Source organism: Rhinopithecus roxellana, chromosome 6, assembly GCF_007565055.1.
Source record: "Rhinopithecus roxellana isolate Shanxi Qingling chromosome 6, ASM756505v1, whole genome shotgun sequence".
In the NCBI taxonomy this organism is placed as follows: Eukaryota; Metazoa; Chordata; class Mammalia; order Primates; family Cercopithecidae; genus Rhinopithecus; species Rhinopithecus roxellana.
The window spans coordinates 128,522,392-128,548,578 of NC_044554.1; the positions used below are offsets into that span (position 1 = coordinate 128,522,392).

The 26,187-nt window shown below is 38.0% G+C and overlaps 1 protein-coding gene across 4 annotated transcripts in view; it reads left to right on the forward strand.

The window, feature by feature from the left end:
• Positions 1 to 26,187, forward strand: part of UMAD1 (UBAP1-MVB12-associated (UMA) domain containing 1) — a 244,907-nt gene that overhangs the window by 159,246 nt on the left and 59,474 nt on the right. For all 4 annotated transcript variants that reach the window (XM_030932062.1, XM_030932061.1, XM_010353067.2 and 1 more), the window contains one exon: positions 7,711 to 7,784. In XM_030932062.1, the coding sequence (XP_030787922.1) occupies positions 7,711 to 7,784 (74 nt within the window). The remainder of the gene's footprint in view (positions 1 to 7,710; positions 7,785 to 26,187) is intronic.

Genomic DNA, 26,187 nt, shown 5'->3' on the forward strand with positions numbered 1-26,187 from the left:
GGCTCCACAGTTAAATACACTTTGAAAAAAAAAATTTTTTTTTAAGTTTCTTTACTGCAGAATTTCCTAGATACTAAAGTGCATTAGGAAATCAGCTGGAAGAGAACTTGCATTCTGAAGGTTTTTCTCATATTTTTGACCATAGAAATATTTTTTTCCATGTGAACCCCTTGGAACCAGTGTTTCGTAGATTGCATTCTCAGATACAGAGTTCTAGATAAATCACCTTTAAAGAAAAGAAAAACAGTTTTCTGTATTCACAGCCCTTTGTATGAAGGCAGGCTCCAACCCAGTCCACAGCAGCCCATTTCCAGTCTTGTTGGGCTCAAAGGCATGGCAGTAATAACAGTCCTCTTCCCCAGATGAGATCTGGCCAATTGAGGCGGGGAAAAGGAACAGATGGAGACCAAACTCTCAACTTTATTGCCTATAAAGCTGGTGTTGAAGAATGTGGCTTATAACAGGGAGCAAAAGGGCTTCCTAATCTGAATCCCAGAATTAGATTGAGTGTGTAAACCAAAAGTAAGATCCCAAACCCCCACAACAGACTGAACAGACCCCCTCTGGGCCTGAAAAACTGAATTCCCAATTATGACAGGAAGGGAGGTTGGAGATCTTGTTATACCCCCTCCCTTTTGGAGTTTAGGAGCAACTGACTAGCATTAAGGTTAAAAGAGAGGTTGTAAGACTGACAAAACAGACTCATTGTAGCAATAAGATACCAAATTCCAACCTGACACTGGTGTAGGACCTCATGACAGATAGCAGACCCTGAAGGAAATAAAAATATTTTACCCTAGAATATATTTCCTTGACATATTTTGAAATGGCCCTGCAAAGCTGTCTTTTATGGGGGAAATTGCATCTGTAGAGAATCTCCTTCCCTTTCTAGATCTTTCCCAGATCTAGGAGAGATTAAATGAAAGGCTGACACCTTTAAGGTCTGAAGAGAGACATTTAGGATATTCTCTATAGGGCTGTTACCTGAAGGCGTCATCTGCTCAACAAGAACCTTGACTTCCACAATGCCCTTTTTCTTAAGCATTTGCTTCTAGTCTTTAGACAAAGCTGAACTCCTTCAACCAACTGCCAATCAGAAAATCTTTGAATCCAACTATGACTTGTAAGAATCCCCTACTTTGAGATATCCCAACTTTTTAGGCTGAACCAATGTATGCCTTACATGTATTGATTTATGTCTTTGCCTGTAATTTCTTTCTCTCTAAAATAGATAAAACCAAACTGTAACCTGACCACCTCAGGCACACTTTCTCAGGACCTCCTGAGACTGTTTCCTGGGTCACGGACACACACATTGGATCCAAATAAACCTCTCCAAACATTTTACAGAGCTTGGCTTTTTTGTCAGCTAGTTCCACTCAGTTACAAAATATGCTGAGCTGGCCAGGCTTTTCCCCAAGTGGGAGGGTGTTTCTGTGGAGGATCAGAGCAGACAGCAACATGCTGCCTGTGTTCCTTGAGTCTTAAGAGAGGGAAGAAGAAGTTACTGGAAAGGAATCCTGGTCCTGGGGAGGGTTCTTAGATCTGCAAGAAAGAATTTTGGGTGAGTCCACAGAGTGAAGAAAGAAACTTTATTAAGCAAGTAAAGGAATAAAGGAATGGCTGCCCCATAGGCAGAGCCGCTGCAAGGGCTGCTGGTTGGCTATTTTTATGGTTGTTTCTTGATTATATGCTAAGCAAGGATGGGTTATTCATGAGTTTTTAAGGAAAGGGGCAGGGATTTCCCAGAACCTAGAGTTTCTCTTCCTTTTAGACCTTATAGGGTAACTTGTGGATGTTGCCATAGCATTTGTAAACTGTCATGATGCTGGTGGGAGTATTGTTCAGCATGCCAATACATTATAATTAGCATGTAATGAACATTGAGGATGACCAGAGGCCACTTTCATCACCATTTTGGTTTTGGCTGCCTTCTTTACTGCATCCTCATTTATCAGCAGGGTGTTTGTGATATTTATCTTGTGACCTCATGTCCCATCCTGTGACTAAGAATGTCTAACCTCCTGGGGATGTGGCCCAGCAGGTCTAAGCCTCATTTTATCCAGATCCTATTCAAGATAGAATCACGGGTTCAAAAGCCTCTGACAAGGGGACAGAAGCACTTGTGGCCAAGTCCTCCCAAATGCAACAGCCAGTGGACAGGAGAGTGGAGAAAGGCCTGGGGTGAATGTTAATGGAATTTCCTCCATGTTTAAGGAAGCATAAGGGAAGTGACCTCACAGGGTTAACAGGAATTCTGAACAGAAATATATAGATATAATTAAGCTCTTCAGGCTGTACTTTGACCCATTTCTTTTTCTTTCTTTCTTTCTTTTTTTTTTTTTTTGAGATGGAGTTTCCCTCTTGTCCCAGACTGGAGTGTAATGGCATGATCTCGGCTCACCACAACCTCCGCCTCCTGGGTTCAAGTGATTCTCCTGCCTCAGCCCCCTGAGTAGCTGGGATTACAGGCATGTGCTACCACACCCGGCTAAATTTGCATTTTTATTAGAGACAGACTTTCTCCATGTTGGTCAGGCTGATTTCAAACTCCCGACCTCAGGTGATCTGCCCCCCTCAGCCTCCCAAAGTGTTGAGATTACAGGCGTGAGCCACCATGCCCGGCCGACCCATTTCTTTGTAACCAAAATTTATGTAACACCAGATACTGACCATTTGTATCCCCATTGTTCCTATAGATAGGATTCTGGTTTTCGTTCAAGATAGTATCCCTGACACTAGAATCATAAGCTCTTGTTGAAGAATTACTTAAGCAGATCCTGGATTCTAGTGGAACAACTAACACCAACCAGTTTAAAGACCTCCACAGAGGAACCAAATCAGCAAGAGAATACCATTTCTTCATCTCCCTGCCCTATGACTTCACCCTGTAATTTTCAACCAATCAGTGGTCTCCACACTTTGGCCCACTCCGAAACCCTCAAACTCCTCTGGGGGACAGATACGAGGTTTCTTCATGTCTCCTCATTCAGTTGTCCTAAGTTTAAAGTTCTTTTACTGCTGTAGCCCAGTGTCTCAGTGTATTAGTCTGTTTATGTTGCTATAAAGGAATACCTGAGAAGGGTAATTTATAAAGAAAAGAGATTTATTTTGCCTCAGGGTTCTGCAGGCTCTACAGGAAGCATGATGCTGGCAAATGCTTCTGGTCAGGGCCCCGGGAAGCTTACAATCATGGCAGAAGGTGAAGGGAAACCAGTGTGTCACATGGCAAGAGTGGAAGCAAGAGAGATGCCAAACTCTTAAACAACCAACTGTCATATGGACTAATAGAGTGAGAATTCATTACCACAGGGAAGGCACTTCATGAGGGATCTGTGCCCATGGCCCAAACACCTCTCAGCAGGCCCGCCTGCAACATTGGAGATCACATTTCAACATGAGGTTTGGAGGAGACACACATCCAAATCATACCACTCAGTGTACTGACTTACCACATGCATGGGCAATGAACCTATTATGGTTACGTAAGGAGTGGGAACCAAGTGTCCGCCCCATCACCCACCCGCCATCAACCACTTCAGACAAGCTTCCTCTGGGTGACCTAAGTAGGCATTTGGTTCCTCTCCCATCACTGGAAATTTCTGTCCTTTCCAATTTCCTTTATACATATGCTCACTCTTCAGCATAATTTCTCACCTCAACCATCTTCACCCAGTAGAATGGGATCATGATGATACTCTAATGACCATTCCTTTCTCACCTCCTTATATAGCTAAAGCATCATCCAACGGTTTTTGTTTTTTTTTTTTTTTTTTTTTCTTGAGACGGGGTCTCGCTCTGTTGCCCAGGCTGGAGTGCAGTGGTGTGATCTTGGCTCACTGCAACCTCTGCCTTCCAGGTTCAAGCAAATCTCCTGCCTCAGCCTCTCCAGTATCTAGGGTTACAGGCACGCGCCACCACACCCAGCTAATTTTTGTATTTTTGTTAGAGATGGTTTCACCATGTTGGCCAGGCTGGTCTTGAACTCCAGACCTCAAGTGATCCACCTGCCTCAGCCTCCGAAAGTGCTGAGATTATAGGCGTGAGCCACCGCACCTGGCCATCATTCAACTTTTTATCCCAGAAAAGGTGGAAGGCATATATTTCTCTAAAACAGACTGGAAAACTACAGGCTACCACTTGTTTTGGTAAACAAAATTTTATTGGAACACAGCCACACTCATTAGTTTACATATTTTCTATGGCTGCTTGTGACTACAATGGTAGAGTTGTGAAGTTGTGACAGAGACCTTGTGGCCCGCAAAGACTAAAATGTTTACTATCTGACCCTTTACAAAATTTGCCAACCCCTCATCTAAAATATAGATGAATTTCATGTCAGTCCTTTAAGTTCTGAAAAACCTTCATTAGTATGTATATGTAGCCTTTATCATTTAAAGGCTCTAATAAAAACTACATTTGAAACAAAATTGCATGGCTGCACTATAGGGACAACTTTTGCGTCTTAAAAAATTGTTTCTAGCCTTAAAAACTTCTTGAAAAGTATAAAGGGAATTGTGTGTTTGCTTTGAAGGACCAGAATGAAGAATAAAGTCTTACACCAGTCAGAAGTATTTGATTTCACCATTGAAAAGGGAAGAAAACAGATAATCTTTGGGGCCTATGGAAGCAAAAAGGAGAAATGAAAGCTGTCTGCAGGACAAGAAGGCACAAGATCCTATCAGAGCCTTTGGCTCCTCTCTTCACACCCTGTTCCCTAACTCAGAGTCTAGTTTTCTCCCACCTTGGCCCTCATGCACTGGAACTGTTCACCAGACCACAGAACCCCAGAGATGTCAAGAGACTGGGTTCTGCTCCCACTGTGACTGCTTTCTATGTGGGAAACCTTGGACAGGTCACTGAGTGCCTTTGCCGCTTAGGTTTCACTCTTTTGTAAATTGGGAGTGGGCAGAGTTATCTTACTGTGCTTGCCCAACAGTAATCAAATGTGATGTTTTTTTAAAAGCCTATGTGAAAGGTAAGGTGTTATGAAATTGTCAGTGTTTTTGTTTTTGTTAAAATGTCTGAGTTGCAAATGAAATTTTTTTATTCAATATATAAATTAGAGTTAACTGATATTTGAAAACTTAAGTACCTTATTTCATATTTCTCATATCCATTTTTGCTTATTTTTAATAGTATTTAACTTTTATATGGATTAGAGAAAATAACTGAATTTTTACCATAATAAAATAATTCTTTAATGGGTGGAAAAAATTTCAAAAATTATATTTCATTGTGATCCATTCTTTTCTGTTTGTTGTGTGTTCAGCTTTCATTTTTATGCCTTTGTTTACAGAGAAACAATCTTACAGATGGCAATTTCCTCGTAATCAGTTATTGTCCTATCTGAGTCATCGCCAGACATGGCATTTCAGTAAATAGTGATTCAGCAATTGCTTCCAGGCAGATGTGTTGTGTGAAGTTAAGAACACTGGCTGATAACCTTTCTGGGTTTTTCAAGCAGTAGGGAGAAAGTTTTGTGGAGAGACACACCTTGGAATCAGAAAATGGCAAAGGAAGCACAGACTTTGTGCTGCATGATTTTAACCAAATATAGTGTTTGTGTGACTATGGATGAACAGTAATCTTTTTAAAAGATAAATAATATTTCTTCGAGTAAAGGACCTTTTATAGTGAGTATTTTCTTAGAAACATCATGCATGTGCATTGTTAAACACAACTTTGACCTTGTTGTACAGACGTGTATTATTTTGGCCACTCAGGTTCCTGTGGTCTCATGCCTATAACTAAGCAAACCAAACTCCTCATGCATTGGTTTCTCCCATGTAAATTGGAGGTTCTCTTATCCCTCACTTTCAGAGATGGGGGATTTCTTTTGCTTCACAAATATGTTTTTACAAACATGTATGCTCAAATATAGTTTTTATTATGTATCATAAAGTCTTATCTTGTCACTGTTTTTTCCTGAGATGGAGTTTCACAGTCGTTGCCCAGGTTGGAGTGCAATGGCGCAATCTCGGCTCACTGCAACCTCCGCCTCCTGGATTCAAGCGATTCTCCTGCCTCAGCCTCCTGAGTAGCTGGGATTACAGGCATGCGCCACCATGCCTAGCTAATTTTGTATTTTTTGTAGAGACGGGGTTTCACCATGTTGGTCAGGCTGGTCTCGATCTCCTGACCTCAAGTGATCCACCCACCTTGGCCTCCCAAAGTGGTGGGATTACAGACGTGAGCCACCACGCCTGGCCTTGTCACAGTTTTACCATGAACTACAAAAAGAAGTTCACTAATTTATTAAATTAATAGTTATTGAACACCTATTGTGTGCTGGGCCCTGCCCAACAGTAATAATGTTGCACAAAACAGAGAACAAAGTAATAGGGTGGAATATGCATTGTAAACATTTTGCGGGTTAATTTATCTTAAATAAATAAGCTACCAATTTTGTTCTTGTTTCATGATTTTATAATTTAACAGGCTTATATATTTTTTATTACTTTAATTACACTTTTTAAAAAATTGCAATAGGTTTTGGGGGAACAGATGATGTTTGGTTACAGGAATAAGTTCTTTAGTGGTGATTTCTGAGATTTTGGTGCACCCATCACCTGAGCAGTGTACACTGTACCCAAAGTGTAGTCTTTTATCCCTCACCCCTCCACCAACCCTTTTCCCTGAGTCCCCAAAGTCCAATTTATCGTTCTTATCAACAGGCTTATATTTAATCCTTTACAATTTTCATGAGACTCTTCCTTGACTATAGCCATTAGTAAACTAAACTTTTGTGTTGCATATGGAGAAGTTAAGCTTAGACAAGATTTTCAAACTTCATGTCCAGTCAAGACTCATGACTTTTCCTTACATTAACACATTTCTAACCATTAGTGTCAGCTAAGCCATCATCCATTTCTTTGGTAATCTTTCCTGCTGTGGACATTCCTAAGATGGCCCAATTTTATAGAAAAAGCAATTTACAAATTGCTAAATTAGCATCTGATTATGCTTCAAAGAAGTAGGCTAATAGGTAGTCTCTATCATGTGTTAATCACAAACCATTAGTGATAATTAATAAATTAAAATGGGCCAGTTATTAAATTCTGCTTATACTTACCCAAGTGTGTTTGTGTCTATCCTATGTCCTTCAAGCCAGCCTACTCATCAACTTCATTTAGTAATGTAACCAAGCCAGGCACTAGCCTTAGGAATCAAAGTATTAAGTGAAGGCTAGTTTATGCATTTGTTCATTATTCTTTCCTGCTGTAAGGATTATCTGTCATCTGGTTAATTATTACATGTAAACATACACATCTACTTCAAGGCAAATCCACAGACACACAAACACTTACAAAGAGTAAGCCTAATGAAAAACTAACTTGGAGGACAGTTATCCACATCATAACGACTTTTTATTTCAACATAATTTGCCTTAAGTCATAAGCTTTCCAAGTTTATTTGAAATATGACTTGATTTATAAAATATGAATTTATTTGCTTTTTCTAGAGTAAATCTATATAAAACAGGATACATTTAGGTTGTGTGTATATGTATTTATTGATGATATATGAGACCTGTTTATAAGTACTGTTCTTAAAAAGTTAGCATGTTTACTTTGAAATAAGGGAAATAGTGGTTTCTTCCATGATGTGAAACATGTAATAACAAAAGATACTTCAAACAAAGAGCAGGTAGTTTGGCCTCAGTGATATAGTCAAGTTTTAAAAATCTATATGTATTTTACTTCATAGGAGATACAACAAATGAGCAAAGAACGGCAGCAAGAGGCAAAACTTCAGACGTAGAAGCCAGCCAACCTTTGGAGGTAAGTGAAATAGGGTAAGTCCTTTTCGGTGAAACTGAAGGAGTCGCTATGATTACACATGCCTCCGAGGATAAATAGTAACTTCTGCTCTTGCTATGCCATAAGTGCCTGAATACAAGGAAACAAGTGGTCTGCTGAAAGTCAGTGGATAGCAGTACAGGGAGTGCCTTCCCAAGTGCTAAACTTTTTAAGTGCTGGAAATGAAAACTTTCTGTTAAAAACAAAACAAAACAGAAATCAAGTCCTTAAGTTAAAACATTTAAACTATTTTTAATTGAGTGATTATTTACTAATACATTTCAATAAATAGGCAGTACATAAACTTGTAGAGAAAGGCTTACAAATAATCCATTCAGCCAGGTGCAGTGGCTCACGCCTGTAATTCCAGCACTTTGGGGGGCCGAGGCGGGCAGGTCAAGAGATTGAGACCATCCTGGCCAACATGGTGAAACCCCGTCTCTACTAAAAATACAAAAATTAGCTGGGCATGGTGGCATGTGCCTGTCGTCCCAGCTACTCGGGAGGCTGAGGCAGGAGACTCGCTTGAGCCTGGGAGGCAGAGGTTGCAGTGAGCCCAGATCACGCCACTGCACTCCGGCCTGGTGACGGAGCAAGACTCTGTCTCAAAAAAAAAAAAAAATACGTTCAAAACTCCATTGCCTTACTAGTTCCAGCATCAAAGTACACTCCTTGAAAGTATTCTGTAGAAAAACTAGGGTATTTGTTCTTTTTCACATGAGAAAACTATTTGCTGTCGAAGAGTATGCATGAAAATGTAGTTAGGATACTTTTGAATACTATATAGAAATATACTAACATTATTTAATCACCAAAATTATCATCTTTAAGACTTAAGGGGAATGTTAAGTACTAGGGTGGAAGGATTATCTTGAAATTTGAAACTTTCTACATGGTGACACACCTCTGCCTGTATTCTAGCTGTAGCACATGAGGGTATTGCTGCATACAACTAGAGAGAGGTCAGGGACCTGGCCAGTGTGATTCACCATGGTTCCTTAATGCCTAGCCCACAGTAGGTAGTTGAAAAGATTTGTTAAATGAATAAGTTAGTACAATCATGAGTTATAAGTACAGAGTAATATATTTTTAAGAGATACTTTTATTTTTTGTATTTATATTTTTCACCATGAACAAATATTTTACAATCGAGGAAAAATCATCTTATTTAAAACATCTTATTTAAAGATGTGATATAGGAAGTAAATTCATGAGGAGGAAGAAAATCGTCTTTCTCATGAAACTATGCATTCATTCTTTCAACTTATGCATGCAACAAGTATTTATTACTCTGACGGCACTCAAGATACTGTGCATGGAGCTGAATATATAATGGTGAAAGTAAGATACAAGGACAAAGAAAAATGTCCAGCTTATATGTTGAAGCAACTTGATCTCTTTCATTTATTCAAACATTTGGTGAGGCTGGGCATAGTGGCCCATACCTGTGGTCCCAGTGCTTTGGGAGGCCAAGGAAAGAGGATTGCTTGAGGCTAGGAGTTTGAGACCAGCCTGGGCAACACTGAGAGACTCATCTCTACAAAAAAAATTAAAAATTAGCTGGGCGTGGTGGCACACGCCTGTAGTCCCAGCTACTCAAAAGACTGAGGTGGGAGAATTGCTTGAGCCCAGGAATTCAAGGCTGCCAGCCTGGGCAGCAGAAACATGTAGTGAGTGCTGACCATAAGTAGCATCTCTGATAGGAAATAAAAGTTGATATGTTTGGGATTTGGGTAATAACTACCAGGATGGTTCGAAAATCATCCACAATTACTTGAGTTTAGTTGCTTATTGTCTTCTTTTATATGGGCTGCTACAGCAAAATACCATAAATTGGATACCTTATGAACAACAGAAATTTATTTCTTTAGTTCTGGAGGCTGGAAAGGCCAAGGTCAAGGTGCTGGCAGATTTGTGTCTGGTGAGGGCCCGTTTTTTTTTTGGTTTGCACTCTGGCTGTGTCCTCACATGATAAAGGGAGAACTCTAGTTTCTTCAGCCCCTTATAAGGGCACTAATCCCATTAATGCGGGCTCTCCCCTCCCACCTCCTAATACAGTTGCCTTGGGGATTAGGTTTCAACATATGAATTTTGGAGGGACACAAAGCATTCAGACCATAGCACTTAGTTGTGTGATTCATTGGAAATGTCTGCAGAACTTGACTATTTTTCAAAGTTGATTCATTGATAGAAGGAATTCCAAGACTAATTCTTAAGGAAAGACGCTTTTAAGGTTACAATCCACAGAGCTTTGAAACAAACTCATTATTGTGCTACTTTCTAGTCTCTCTATTAATATAGTCAATTGTTAATCATTAAGGCTGGATATATATACTCATGCAGTAACAGATACTTCAAAAGTGTCTTCTATTCAGGTAACGGCTGGGCAAAGAGAGGACAGTGTTTGCTATCAGAGAGCTCACTAATGTAGGAAAAAAGAAAAGTGGAGTGGGAGACTATAAATGAGACCTCAGGGTTAAATCGCAATGCAAGAGGAAAATAATAAAATACTTTTAGAGACTATATATGTTTTGCCACAGAAAAGCCAGATAGTAATTTACCTTGACAGTAAGCATCTAACATGGGTTTTGTTATTCCTCCCCTTTAAAATACAAAAATGAGGCCGGGCACGGTGGCTTACACCTGTAATCCCAACACTTTGGGAGGCTGAGGCAGCTAGATCATGAGGTCAGGAGATCAAGACCATTCTGGCTAACATGGTGAAACCCTGTCTCTACTAAAAATACAAAAAATTAGCCGGGTGTGGTGGCCTGTGCCACCTACTATAGTCCCAGCTACTTGGGAGGCTGATGCACGAGAATTGCTTGAACCCGGGAGGCGGGGGTTGCAGTGAGCTATCGTGCCACTGCACTCCAGCCTGGGCAACAGAGCTGGACTCCATCTCAAAAAAACAAAACAAAACAAAACAAAAAGTGAAAACACTGCTGAACACTCTCTACCCTTCATATACTTCCTTGATATAGTAAAAATGAGTCTTATCCAGCCTCCTAGATTTAAATTCTGTGTAGAAGTTGATGACTCCTAAAACATGTCTCTACCTAGATCTCTCCCCTGAGTTCTAGACTCTATACCCAGCTGCCTATGTAACATTTCACTTACAAATTTCTACACAGTTCAGCCTTTCATTATGGCCCCACCACCCTGAAGCCTCTCTGTACCCAAGTTTTAATCATCCCTGTTTAATATCACCACCCTCTATCTATATAGTGATTTAGAACCAAACCCCCTTAGGTACCCTTGGCTCCTCTCTTTCCCTCACACTGCACATCCAGTCTATCAGCAAGTCCTGCCATCTTGCCCTCTATATCCGGAATGTGACTGCTTCTCAACATCATCACTGTTAGAACAGTCTAAGCCACCCCTTTTACCAGGCCCCCATTCTTTCTCCTTCAGCCCATTCTCCACGTAGCAGACAGAAATATGGCAGATCACATCACTCCTTGGGTTAAAAGCTTTGACTATCTACTGTAACTAGAATAAATGGTAAGCTCCTTGCAGTGGGCTACAAGGAACTCCATACTCTCTCTAATCTCATTTTTCTCCCCATTTCCATCCCCATCCACCAGCCGCCTGTACCTGCCATTCTGTCTCTAGATGATATTAAGCCCTGGCCTATCTCAGGCTTTGTATTTGCTAGTCCTTTTTTTAACCAGAGCTTCACTTGGCTTCCTCCTTATCATTCAAGTGTCACTTTTCATGACTACCTCAGCTAATGTGTCCCTCCCCCCAGTCACTGTCACATAACTCTGTCTTATTTTCTTCATCACACTTATCACTATCTCGGATTATTCATTTGCTATCTGCTTCTCCTGACTAGAATGAAACAGATGTTTTATGTCTAGAATAGTGTCTGGTACACAAAAGTTACCCAATAAACACTTGCTAACTGATCATCTAGATTTTATTTAATGTCTTCGTCCATCTGCCAGGTTAAAGGCCTAAATGTCATTTTTGGCTCCTTCTTCTCACTCCCTCATTAAATCTATAACCAAGTCTTAATGTTTCTGCCTACCAAATACCTTCCAAATGCAGTTTCTCCTACACCAACTAGGTCCTCATCTGCTGACTAGACTATTATTAGATGAGAAGTTTCTTACCCAAATATCTTTCTAAAAAAGAACTGCGGGTTTTTTATTTACTTCCGTGCTCCCCCCTGAAATCCCTTGAAACCTGCACAATGAAGCTTAAACCTTGAACCCTGTTCTAATGTCACTTCCTTTGTGAACCCTTTTCTCTGCTCCCCCAGCCAGAGACAACCCCAATGTCCTCTTAATGCTTGTATTGTCTTTTATGAGTTCACTATAGTGCAAGTTTTTGAAAGACAGGGGCTATAGCTTAATTAGCTTTATGACCTCAGCAACTATCACACTGTTAGACATATGTGATGTAACATAAATGCCCTGTCAATGATTTCTGGATAGATAAATCAAAAATAAATAATCCACTTACATTTTTTAAATTCTGTTTTCTACTTTACATGATAAACACACAGTTATATCTTTTCTCACACACAAAAAATTTTTCTTGCATTCCTTTGGAGTTACCCATTAAAAAATCTGTTAATTTACATTATTTTTGGCACTCTTATTACATTAGCAGGGAGAAGTTTAATACCTTCAGTTAGTTTTAAATACATATATATACATCTGATTAAGAAATCAAACTATTGTGCTAACTGGAAAGATTCTAATTGTTTTAATTTGTAATGACTATATAAGCAATGTTGAAATACTCTCTATAATGAGAACATAATTAGTAAATTAGCATGGACTCCATAAAGCTTAAAAATAACGTTTGTGGTTGCCAAAATATAACTCACTTTTCTAAGAACCCTTTGGAGAAGGTGGCTTTTAGTATACCAAAAGAAGTTTCTTTTGGCAAGTTCAGATAAACATATAGATTGCCTCTTAGTTTCAAAGGATTGTGTTAGACATGGGGGTAGGGAGGATACAAAGACATGTAAGACTCAGTGACTCTGACTTATTGATGCAGGAATTCTCAATCTATTCATGGAAAATTTAACAAATCACTATACTGTAAAGTGAAATAAAATAAGTTCCTTATGCTTCATAACTACAAAGGTAGCTATGTGATTTTGATGGAAGAAGGATATTGTCCGGGGGAGTCAAAAAAGGCATCATGCATTAGATGAGCTTTGAACTATGAATAATTTTGTCTACTTATATGATTAATTTTCTATGATTAAGAAGTTCCTGGGAAATGAAATTCTTCATTAAGAACATTTTAGAAATACAGAAGCAAATCCTAATGTGAAATTGCTTTACACACATGAATCTCAATAACTGGTAATAAGGGGTTAAAAAATGAATGTAGCCTGGCCTATGCTACACTGTAATTTTAATGACAGTTAAAATATTTGTTAAGTGTCTGTGATATTTTTCATTACACTTTATAGCCCAAGTATATTTTAAAACTGTGTTCTCTATTCAAGTACATCTCTCGACATTATGGAAATTCTAACACTTAGATGGAATAGAATTTAAAAAATAAGATCTGGTTTGGGCATCAAGTAGGTTAGTTTTTACAGAGTTAGATTATGGGATATTTTAGCACATTTACACAAATGATTGTCTATGGAAAACAGTGTATTTGTAATAAGTAATTTTGATGATAATACAGCATTCACTCCAGAAAAATCCTAAGTTTTCAGTACTTCCTGAAATACTGTTTGTCTCTTCTTCACTCTCCCTCTTTAGGTAGTTTCGGATTTCTCTCAATAATAAATTAATTAATACTGCATCTACATCATAGTTTCCTATGTATCATCCTAAGATATTATCACCTAAAATAGGGTAACTTTAGGAGACATGTCACTAAACTATCTAATCATCAAAATGTGATTTTTACTAAGTTGTGCATTACTCTGTGTTTCAAGAGTCATTTATAACTTTTAACAAAGTTCACCATGTTTTTGGTATGGAGAGAGTGAACGTGTATAAATCCATGTTTGGGCTTATTAAAATTAATATCATTCGACTCTAATATTCGAGGGAAGAGTTACGATTCGAACTAATTATCCAATTAAAGGATTAGCCACATCCTTTTCGTTCTTCTTTTTTCCTTCTTGACCTTCTGGGTAAATTTTGATAGTGAGTTGTAATGATGTTGCATCTGTTTGAACTGTGTTCTACTAGTCTTGGAGCCTGTAACTTACAGCTCAGGGAGATAAACCTGTAGGGCCCAGTTTTGAGTTTTTGCCATTATGATTCATCTCTTAAGAGAATAAACATTACATGTAAGCAAGTAGTCATTCTTTTTAAATTTGTAGTCTTGGAAAGTGTTTTATATTGTGAAAACTGGAACCATATTAGCTAATAATTTACCAGCAGACCTGTTCTTTTTGGCTTTTAGGTGTATTTTGGAAGTTGAGAATGTGTTAGTTTTAGTTTTTAATATAACTATGTCTAATTTTGGTGACTGAATTTTAATATAGTTTTAGCCGATATTTTTAGGTTGTTTATTTTAAGTGTTGGTTGAACTTAAATTTCTTATATTTATAACTGCAGTTTTTTAAAAATTTGAACTTATTTTTGATCTCAAAGACTGAGGAATATTTTTATTTACTTATTTTTATTTACTTAGTGGCTTAAAGATAATAAAATACAAAAACAAGCCAATAAAATGCTCCCCACAAAACCATAATTCCATTTGTGTATTTGTCTTGAGTGATAACGAATTCACATATGCATATGGAGACACATATAAAATAATAACTAACAGATGGTAGAGCTGCAAAGTAGGATTTATAAAGATTATTATCAGCTGGTGGTACTGAGATGCTCCTGTGGTTATACTGACAGAAGACACAAAAATTATTTATATTAAGAAACTGGCACTAACATCTCCCCTCAACTTCTGTTAGCCAAAGTAACTTATTGCATATTTAATATAAATTTCTTAATGAAGAGATAAAACAATCTTATGGCAAATTTATACTAGCAAATTTAATAGAGTTGCGAAAATAGTAATTAAGGTAGTAGCAATAACAATAAAAACTGTTTTGCTAAAATTGTTAGGGGCATGATATTTCTAGTAGGTAAAGGAAGGATTTAAGGGACTTTGTTTATTCAGGTAATTTCAAACGCACTTCTCAATTTAGTACACAGTGGTCACTTTGGAATATATTGTACAGTTGTAAACAAAAGCTTGAGTTCTTTTAAGCTAGGTATGGAAGCTGCATTGTATATGAAGCTGCATTATAGATTTCCTAGTTCAGTAATTTAGGGAAAAGTTGATTCTTTTGTTCAATCCTTTTTAAAACTTTTATTTTTAATGGACAAGTGATAATTGCATATATTTATGGGGTACAGTGTGATGTTTTTTTTTTTTTTCATTATTTGTTTTACAAAATGAAATATCACACATTTGATGGTCAATTTTATGTGTCAACTTGGTTATTCCCTCAGTTACTCATCTAGCTGTTGTGATTAAAGTCCATAATCATGACTTTTAGTAAAGGAGAATATCTTAGATCATCTGGTTGGGCCTCATCCGTTCAGTTGAAAGGCCTTAAGAGTAGAACCGAGGTTTCTGGGAAGAAGATTCCACCTGTGGGTAGCAGCCTCAGCCCATGTCAGAGAGTGCCACCTGCCCTTCCTTATGGCCTGCTCTATGGATTCAGACTTGCCTAGCTAGACCTGATGATTAATCGATCAATTGTGTAATTGAATTTCCTTCAACAAATCCCTTATGATGTCTCCTGCTGTTTCTGTTTTCCTAATTGAGCCCTGACTGATAGAATAGACTTTTTCTCATTTTGCCTTTTTCATTCAGCAATATATCTTGGAAATTATTCTAAGTCCAGTGTGATGTTTTGATACATGCTTACAAGGTGAAATGATTAAATCAGGCTAATTAACAAGTCTGTCACCTTACATGCTTATCTTTTTTTGTGGTAAAGACATTTAAAATCTCTTTTAGCAATTTTGAGTATACAGTGTATTATTATTTATTAAAGTTACCATTCTGTGCATTAGATTACTAAAGCTTATTCTTCCTGTCTTACTGAAACTTTATCCCCTTTGATCAACATCTTCCCTTTCCCTACCTACTCCTTTCCCTCAGCCTAAAATTTGATTTTCTGAAAAAGGTATGAGATTCACATTTTAATAAAACGTGTTCACTTTTCTTCTGATATGTTTTCATATATCCATTATATCTTTCATAGAGCTGTAGGAGCCTTCAGATTCTGTAGGGACCCGTTTCCTTGTTGCTTTTATTTCAGATAGTTATTGAAATGAATGAAAATATCCTTGAGCTTTGTGAATCCCATGTGATACAGACTTTGGTTACTACTCCTTAAATAATGGAATAAGATTACTGTATTAAAAACTGGGTTTTGTGTAGAAAGGAATTGGGGGCTCAAAGTGTAGAAAAAAGGAGACTGGAGGGGGAGATTTTCAAGAGCAATTTCAAATATAGCAACAATTCTTCTGGAGGATGCCAGGATTTCAGTTTTAAGAATTTTTTAGCACAACATGGTATATAATACGTATATTAATTTAAAGCATCGGAGGTACAAAGATGATTATGAAACTCTTTACTCTCACAAGATATTCATAGTCCAAATACAAATATAATGGATATTGCTACTGAAGGCAGTTTAAATTGTTACGACCACTTTTGGAAGGCATTTTGGCATTAAGAGCCGTAAAGATGTTAATATACTTTGACAGCAATTCCACTTTTAGGATTCTGTTCTGAGAAAATAATCTTTTAAATCCACAAGTTTTATGCTCAAAAAAGATGGCATATTCAGTCAGTGCAATATTTTTCAGTTTTTATAAATGACACTGATGATGAGTTTTCAATAAAATATACAGATATAGTACTTAGTTTTATAATTTTAGTTAAAATGCAGTATACAAAATTGTATACACAGTATGATTGCTGCTATATAAAAACTATGCAGAAAAAGATAATGTAATACATAAAAACAGTAAGAGTAGTTACATTTGGGATGATAGCTATATAGGTTAAATCATTCTTTCCAGTGTTCTGATCTTCCAATTTGTCTATAATGAATGTATCTTATATTTTAAATGATAGTAATGTTGGTGATGAGGAAACAACGTATTCACTCAGTTCTTAGTTTTTGCTTAATAGAAGAAATATTTTGTATGATAGTAAAACAGTGAAACAGTTGCTCTATTGAGAATGATCATGAAGGCGATATGTTGGCACTTTCCTCCCTTGACTCATTTAGGTTTAAGGTTTCTTAATTAGTTGATCACTGAGTACCACATCTGATCACGATTTGTCAAAACATCTGTCCCCTGACACCCAGGGACCTTTCCAGCAGGGAGAAGAGTGAGGTGATTTGGGACGTTATTCTTCCTATCTCTTTGGAAATCACATGGCCCAAACTTTTCTCATTAATCAACCTGTCAATGTCATTGAATCACTTATAAAGGCCTATTTTCCCCTACAAAAGTGTATGGGTTACTGGCTTGGACATATATTTGTCTAAACATCTCACTTCTTTCTTTTTATCTGTGATGCTGAGACTCCTAATTTAAACATATGAATTTCTAGCTTTATGATAATTAGTTGATGAGAACATAATTTTATCAAAGAATTGCCAGGATTTTTGTTCATTCTTTGTTTTTCCTAATATAAAACCCTTTCTAATTTCTGATTTCTTTGGGATATGAAGCATAGTTAGATTCTTGTACTATGTCGTTTGAACAGGTAAATTTAATTCCTTGACGTGTTTATCCTCTTATGCAGCATACCTTTTGGTAAGAAGATTTTGTAGAATGCATTTCTCCAAACTTTATTTTCATCTGAATTGCTGGGTCATATCACAAAATAGAAAGTGCACTTTTGTTGGACTCCTTTGCTCACTAAGTATGATTTAAGATATGTTGCTAAGATTTCTTCAACTTCAATTCTTAGTCCATGAAGTCAGTGAATTAGATGCAATGTTTGAGCGCCCTCCCTGCCCGGAAGTCATGGCTGTTTACTTCTTTGGAAAGTGAATTGGGATTTTGCCACAAAATGCCAACCTTTAAAATAATGCTTTGATAGGGGAGAAAGGGAGATGGGAATCTGCTGCTTAATGAAGAGATTTTAGGCATTGATTAGTCAAGCTTTATAGCCTGTTGGGTGGGGAAAGTTCAATGGTCCTTGCAGGTAAATTGTCAGGCTGCAAAAATTACTTCAAAGATTCTTGCTCTTGCTAAGCATGTTTGTCTTAGGAAATGATAAATTTGGTAGAGAACAATTTAAAATGCTCACCTTGTTATTTCTTCTAGTCTATAATCTTGACTTATTTTACAGTAAGATTAGCATAGGTTGTTTACCCAAAACACTGCCAAGATAAACTTACAGCCTGCTTCTCAAAGTTTGTGAAGGTCTTTTTTGTAACTTCAAATTTGTACATTTTTGTTACCACTATGTCTGTATCCTAACTTCACTTTTGCTGGAAACATTATAATTGAAAAGTCATAATTCTGGTGCTTTCTTCTGGCTTGCATTGGGGTTAACTAGCACAGTGAAACATAATGTTCATTCACCCTAGCCAATGAGGCCAAACCATGTGAGGTGTATGAGAGCAACCCTGTTTCCATCCAAACTGCACATATGGTGTGGGTAAGCCAGTAATGTGAGTTTTATGCAATGTTTCTGCTCATGTACACAGTCTGTTGCTCAGCACCAATTATTCCCTGCCAGAAACCCGCTAACCTGCTGCTTTTGTAGCTCTGCTTGATGAAGTTAGGTAGCTTAAAATGACCACAATGATATTTATTTAACTTTAGCAATCTTTGTTTGTTAAAGTTATGTAACTTTAAGTGCCCAACACATCTGTTGATTGATCACAATTGATTGCAATTAGAATCAAAGAACTGGAACATTGTTACTGCAGTTTCGTGGAGGTACACATGTGTTAATTATATATATTTAGAAGGAGGAATCAAAATGTGGAAATGCTAGCTTTTTGTTTATCAAATCTAGTTTTCTGTCTTCACCTCAGATATTCTTATTTAAAAAACCATATATAATACTCTGTTTATACTTTGGTAGTCACCTTGTTGTCATTGTTTCCAGTTTCTACTTTTATAGCTTTAAAAACCATAAAATCAGCAGGGTGAGAGGTCCATGTTGGGAGAACAACTGTTCCCTATTTCACACAGCCATCTTTTTTTTTTTTTTTTTCCTCCAAATTCTCTGTTTTTTAATTAGTAGCAAATGGTCCTTATTTTGGCCTCCTTTGGTTTATATTACCATTGTAACTTCTTGAGACTATAGAAAGTTTAAGTTAAAGGGCAGCCATTTTTATGATGTCTTCCCACCACTGGAGATTCCTTCTTGAAGGATAAATTTCATCTGAATCTTTAGGCAGTGGAAAAGTAACATGCAGGTATGTACCTGGTCTAACTGACGTTATCTGAATATTCTGCTTTGTACCTACTGAGGATTCTTTTTGTGAACATCCCTACATGAGTGCATCAGCATGAATACATAGCAAAAAAAAATTATACTTTAGTTAAGCTTAGTAAAATTTACATAGATTTTACATTTCTCTCCAGGCGTAGCCAGCCCCATTCCTTACTGTGTGCCAGGTTTCTTTGTTTTTAATGAACATCTGTGTTCTTTCTACCCTATTCAAGAATTGAGAATAATTTTCGTCTGTACAAGGCTATGTGATAACTACTTTGGGGATGTTATACTCTTTGGAAAGTACCTTTCACACATCACCTTTTAAGTTAGTTAAGAAATTATTGTGGGTGTGAATTTATAAACTTTCTCTGATACTGGTTATGTAATAGAAAGATGTATGTATTAGAACCTCCTAATATAAAAGCTAAAAGTTATAATTGTTTTTAAAGTAACAGCAATCCACATTTTTTTCTGCCTTTTTTTATTTTTTGAGGCAGAGTCTCACTGTGTCGCCCAAGCTGGAGTGCAGTGATGCGATCTTGGCTCACTGCAACCTCCGCCTCCTGAGTTCAAGCAATTCTCCTGCCTCAACCTCCCAAGTAGCTGGGACTACAGGCATGCGCCACCACGCCTAGCTAATTTTTGTATTTTTTAGTAAAGATAGGGTTTCACCATATTGGCCAGGCTGGTCTCGAACTCTTGACCTCGTGATTTGCCCGCCTCGGCCTCCCAAAGTGCTGGGATTACAGGCATGAGTGACCGTGCCCAGTCCCTTTTTCTGCCTTTTTATGCCACTTGCAGAGGGAGAAAAGATAGGTGTATGCTACACATAAGAGCACAGTGGTAGTGTATTGAAGTACCATTTATACTAATAAAAAGCATATGAAAACTTTCTCAGAACTTTTTAGCTGAAAAGTCGGTAAATGGTTGTATAACCCTACTTTTTCAGATGGTTTCTCTTGGAAAATAGTTTGAAGAACATGCTGTTTGTTTGTTCATCAAGATATTCTGGCATTTATGACTAGCTCAAACCAACACATTGGAGAGCTGTATATTTCTACCTCATTGCCTTAGTCCTGCACAGATTGCCTTCCTTGTACTGTTGTTCAGTTTGATTGAATAACTTAGTGAGAAACTGTTGTGTGGAATATACTGTGGTATTTATTATGGTGGTGTTACTAAGGTATTGTCTACTACATTACATAGTTTCCCATGTGAAGTCCCACACAGGTATTCTAATTTCATACTGCATTTTTTTTTTTTTTTTTTTTTTATAAGATGGAGTCTTACTCTGTTGCCAGGCTGGAGCACAGCAGCGTGATCTCAGCTCACTGCAACCTCCGCCTCCTAGGTTCAAGCCATTCTCCTCCTTCAGCCTCCCAAGTAGCTGGGACTACAGGGACCCACCACCAAGCCCAGCTAATTTTTTTTGTATTTTTGGTAGAGATGAGGTTTCACCATTTCGGCCAGGATGGTCTCGATTTCTTGACCTCGTGCTCTGCCTGCCTTAGCCTCCCGAAGTGCTGGGATTACAGGTGTGAGCCACTGTCATATTGCTTTTATACTAACAAAATATTTTGTTTTTCTGAGGTGGTAATAGTCTCTTTTTCTCATGGCCATTGTAAATTTTATGTCTAACTTTTTTTTTTCCATTTTCCATTGGCAAGGGGGAAACTCAGACCTAAATTTATAGTTCAGTTTTAGTAACTATTTAAGACCTTATGAGATATGCATCTGCATGCTTTATTTTCCTCTTACCTGATGCTTCTGTTCTATATTTTTCCTGGACATTATTTTAAAATTTATTGTGAGTCTTGTTAGTTGCGTCAGATTCATTTTGTAGAGGAAAGGGTTAAAATATATTCCTATATGTAAATATATTTATGTAATACTTATACAAAATATATTTATATTTAGAGTGTACTTTTTGTTTTAATAGGTTGTAAGTGATATACATAACCTCTCATTTTAATCATCTTTTGCTCCTCTTTCAAAAGTCTCTGATAAAATCATACATAGGGGTTTGACTGCGAGAATGTGTGTGACATTGGGTACCTTCCTTAACCTGCCTCTCCCAGGCCTCAGGTGGAGTCTGGCAGTCAGCTACACACTTACCTCCAGTGTAATGAGATTTCTTCGGGGTCCTTATTGATTTGAAGGTGCAGGTGAAAGGAACCTCCTTTCCGGGTCATCAACCTTGCCAAGCTGCTTTTGGGCAGGGTGTACCGCAGGCATCTGCAACTCTCACTGCTTGTCACATCAGCCACTTCATGGTCTCCCTTCTGTATACACTTTCAATCTCTAGATATGCTTTTTAGATGGTTTGCTAGTTGGATTTTGGATATCAGTATAGAGGATGTAGGACAAGTGCCTTTCTAACTTCAAGAGAAAGATTGTCTTGGGAGTAATGGTTCCCCATAGTAGCAAATTTTCATAACCCTTGCTGTAGTGTGGATAGCTGTAAGAATGTGAACTGTATCAGACAGACTTATAGCTCAGATCCTGGCTTTACCACTTATTTTACAGGGTTACTAAAAGAATTTGGTGAGTCAATATGTAATACTTATTTGTATGTCTATATACACAGTATCTGATTTATACTAGATACTCAGTAAGTATTAGTTTCTTTTTAGATTGGAAGGAAATTATGATTAATGCCTTAAAAATCATGCCAGAGTAGAGTAGAATTGATTAAATCATTTAGTAATTATGCTCAATTGAGAGTTACAGTAAAAGGCAGTGGTTTAATTTGGGGCTTAATTTTTCCCATATGACAAGAAGTCTCACAGAAGGTAGTTAAAGTGTTGATTCAGGAGCTCAGGAATGTTAAGGTCAAAGTTCAGTAGTTCCTCATAGTTGCAAGATAGCTATTGCCGCTCCAGCCATCATATCCCTTTTCCAGGAAGCAGGAAGGAGGAAAACAGCAAAGGGAAAATAAAAGTATCTGAGTCCAGAAACTTTTCAAAAAATCTCTAACAGAGTTTTACTGGCCATATTGTAACATATGGCCACCCCTAGTGGCAAGGAAGCCTGAGAAGGAGCTTACTTTAGCTTGGTACTTTGCTACCCCTAGCAAAGTCAGGATTCTAGTAAAGATGAAAGGAAGGATGAATATTGGGTAGACTGTAAGAGATCTCTGACATGGGTATCAACCTATTTTGCTTTTAGAAGCTTCATTTGTCCAACAATAGATATCAGTGGGGGCCAGAGGGCAAATAGAGAGAAGCATTCATTAGTGGTGACTGGATTCTGTTTGGGGGCAGGAAGTCTTTGAGTAGTCATAGTGGGACAAGAAATGAAGAAGGACATTAATTTAAAAAAATTGAATAAGCCAAGCACAATGCTGGTAGGACCTTTACATATATTAACTCATTAACTTTTACAGACAAGGTAGGCAGTATTATCTATATGTCTTATAGAGGAGGAAACCAAGGCTCAACAGTACTCATTTCCCAAGTTCACAAAAAAACAGTAACACTAATGGAACCGGAATTCAGACTTGCACCTGACTAACCACAAAACTTATGCTTTGCATCATGTCATTTTCCTGTCTCCACCATATAAATAACGCTGCAGAAACCTGCTGCTTCACTTTGCTTCTCTTTTCCATAGAGCCTTCTCCTGTGAAGTCCACAGTAATTATATATTGACTTCAATGATTTGTGTGCAGAACTGAGTGTTCTATAAAAGATTGCTGCTGTTAGTTGCTGAAGGCTATAGAGATGAGGCTGGGAGAGGAAGAAGTGGTGCTTCTGTCTTATCACCACCACTCAGAGGTGGGAATGACTGCCTTGGGATATCCGCCACCAGTGTCAGTAGCATTCAAGGACATTCTTTGGGACAAAGAGAATGTGGCAAAGCAGCAGTGACCAATCTGAGTGAGCCAAAGTCCAAAAGGAAAGCTGATAGAATGACTTGGCATGGAGGTGTATCTTCCCAAGTCAGAAGCCTGGGAATTATCCTTGACTTCTTCCTCTTTCATTCTCAATCCAATTGATCACCAAGTCACTTTGTTTCTACCTCCTCTGGCTACCTTGCTTAGCTGTGCTTTCCTCTATTTCCCCACTGCAGCTACAATGGTTCTGGCCTTGTCTTTCACATGGATTATTACAAAAAGTTTTTGTAATCGCCCTTAATGTCCAGTCCTACCTTCATTCAATCCATTCACCCACAAATCTGACCATGTAGTTGCCTTACTTGATGGCATCAGAGGCTCTTCAGCTGCCTGTAGGATAAAATCCAGTAACTTTCGTCCACCGTGTATACATGGTCCTTCATGATCTGGTCCTGCCCCTCTGTGTAAACATTTAGGTCTGTTCTGTGTCACCATACAGAGTTTCTTGCCATGTCTTGAGTATATTCCTTTCTCTTGGAGTTTGTGCAATTTCTGTCATTTCTCTGAAGAACTTAATCCCGTAACTCTTGTGTTCACTGAGCAAATTCCTGTTCATCCTTCAAACCCCTGCTCAAATATCTTTCATCTTCAATGCCATTTAGTTTCCCCTCTGGTCCCACCTTGTACATGCGACCAGGAGTGCCATGAAGTGGGGATTCGGGTTGACTCGTCATTGTTCCCTGTGCATGGCATGCATCAGCCACTCAATAAATATTTAATGTTTGATGTGTACAGGAACAGTCAGATTAGACAAAAGACAGAAGAACTTGTTATCTAAGTATTACTCTTAACCATGGAAAGCTGTAACTTTGGATAACCTCCTTACCTTTCAGTGCTAGAGTAATGGGAATATAATTGAAACATTAATTCATCTCTCTGAAGTGAATTATTCTCACCAGGTTCTTAACAGTTTCTGTTAGTTTTTCAGGTTATGTTTAATAATTCCCGTTATACCAACTGAATGATGATTCTAATTCTCAAATCCTAAAGTGACTCTTGCCTTTCTTGTCCAATTTAGCCTGCCACATTGATTTTGTATTTGTTATGTATTATGACTTTCCTCAAAGCTTAGTTGTATTTTGGATTTTCTTTTCTGTATCTCAACTGTGTTTGGATTTTCTTTTCTGTATCTGTTTTTGTATCCATTCCTGACTAAAGACACATTTTCAATGGTACTTTTTAAATGTTTCAAAATGTTCCCCCCACCCCTTTTTTTGAGACAAGGTCTCACTCTGTGGCCCAGGCTGGAGTGCAATGGCATGATGTCAGCTCACTGCAACCTGCACCTCCTGGGCTCAGGTGATCTTCTCACCTCAGCCTGTCGAGTCACTAGGACTATAGACACGCGACACCAGGCTCAGCTAATTTTTTTTTTTTAACTTTCTGATTCAGAGGTACATGCACAGAATGTGCATGTTTGTTACATAGGTAATGCCGTACAGATTATTTCACCCAGGTATTAAGCCTAGTAGCACTTAGTTATTTTTTTTGCTTCTCTCCCTCCTCCCACTTTCCACCCTCAAATAGGACCCAGTTGTTCCCCTCTATGTGTCTATGTGTTCTCATCATTTTAAATGCCCACTTCTAAGTGAGAACGTGCTGTATTTGGTTTTCTGCTCCTGCATTAGTTTGCTAAGGATAAAGGCCTCCAGCTCCATCCATATCCCTGCAAAGGATATGGTCTTGTTCTTTTTTATGGCTACATAGTATTTCGTGGTGTATGTGTACCACACGAACAGACACTTTGCAAAAGAAGACATACACACAGACACTTTGCAAAAGAAGTCCAACAATCATATGAAGAAAAGCTCAACATCGCTGATCATTAGTGAAATGCAAATCAAAGCCACATTGAGATACCATCTCACATCAGTCAGAATAGTATTAATAAAAAGTAAAAAAATAACAGATGCTGGCAAGGTTGGGGAGAAAAGAGAATGCTTATATTCTGTTGGTGGGAGTGTGAATTAGTTCACCCATTATGGAAGACAGTGCTGATTCCTCAAAGACCTAAAGACAGAAATACCATTTGACCCAGCAATACTTTTACTGTATATACCCAAAGGAATATAAATCATTCTGTTATAAAGACACATGTACACGTATATTCATTGTAGCACTATTCACAATAGCAAAGACATGGAATCAACCTCCATGCCCGTCAATGAAAGGCCGGATAAAGAAAACATGCTAATTTTTGTATTTTTTTGTAGAGACAGGGTTTTGCCATGTTGCCCAGGTTTTTTCCTCTTTTTTTTTTTTTTTTTTTTTTTTTGAGATAGAGTCTTGCTCTGTTGCCCAGGCTGGAATGCCGTAGTACAGTCTCTGCTCACTGCAACCTCCACCTCCCAGGTCCAAGCAATTCTCCTGCCCCAGCCTCCCGAGTAGCTGGGATTACAGGTGCATGCCACCACACCCAGCTAATTTTTGTATTTTTAGTAGAGACGGGGTTTTGCCATGTTGGCTAGGCCGGTCTCGAACTCCTGACCCCAGGTGATCCACCCACCTCAGCCTTCGAAAGTGCTGGGATTACATGCATGAACCACCATGCCTGCCCCTTTCCTCTTATTTTTAAGCAGTGATTCCTAAGGGTATTTTTGTGTATATTTTTTACCTCCATAGTACAGGACCTTCTTGCACAAAAATTAGGAATTTGACAAAATAAGTAAATGACAAGCATCTGAATATTTTCTTCAAACCATGAATATATTACTACTACTCAAAATTTTAAGCACCGATTTTTGATGTATCAAATAACATTCGGCAGTTGTTTATATTATGCTATATCTGGTAAGTTGTAGGTAATTACTAGAATAATATAAGATTCTTGAGAGCTGCAAAAGTGTGGTTTCTGCAGGGTCTCTTTAGGTATGCTATGCACATGCTGGGAGCCTGCAGAAGTCACACATATGCAAAAGGGCCACTGAATCACATCTGAAAGAGGAGGGCCATTTTTAGTTGGATAAAGCTATGTGTATATTACTTGTTTTTTCCATGCCTGTTGACATGGAGAACCAAAACCAGTGTTTTCTGCTTTCAACAAAAATAGTTTTAGTTTTGCTCTGA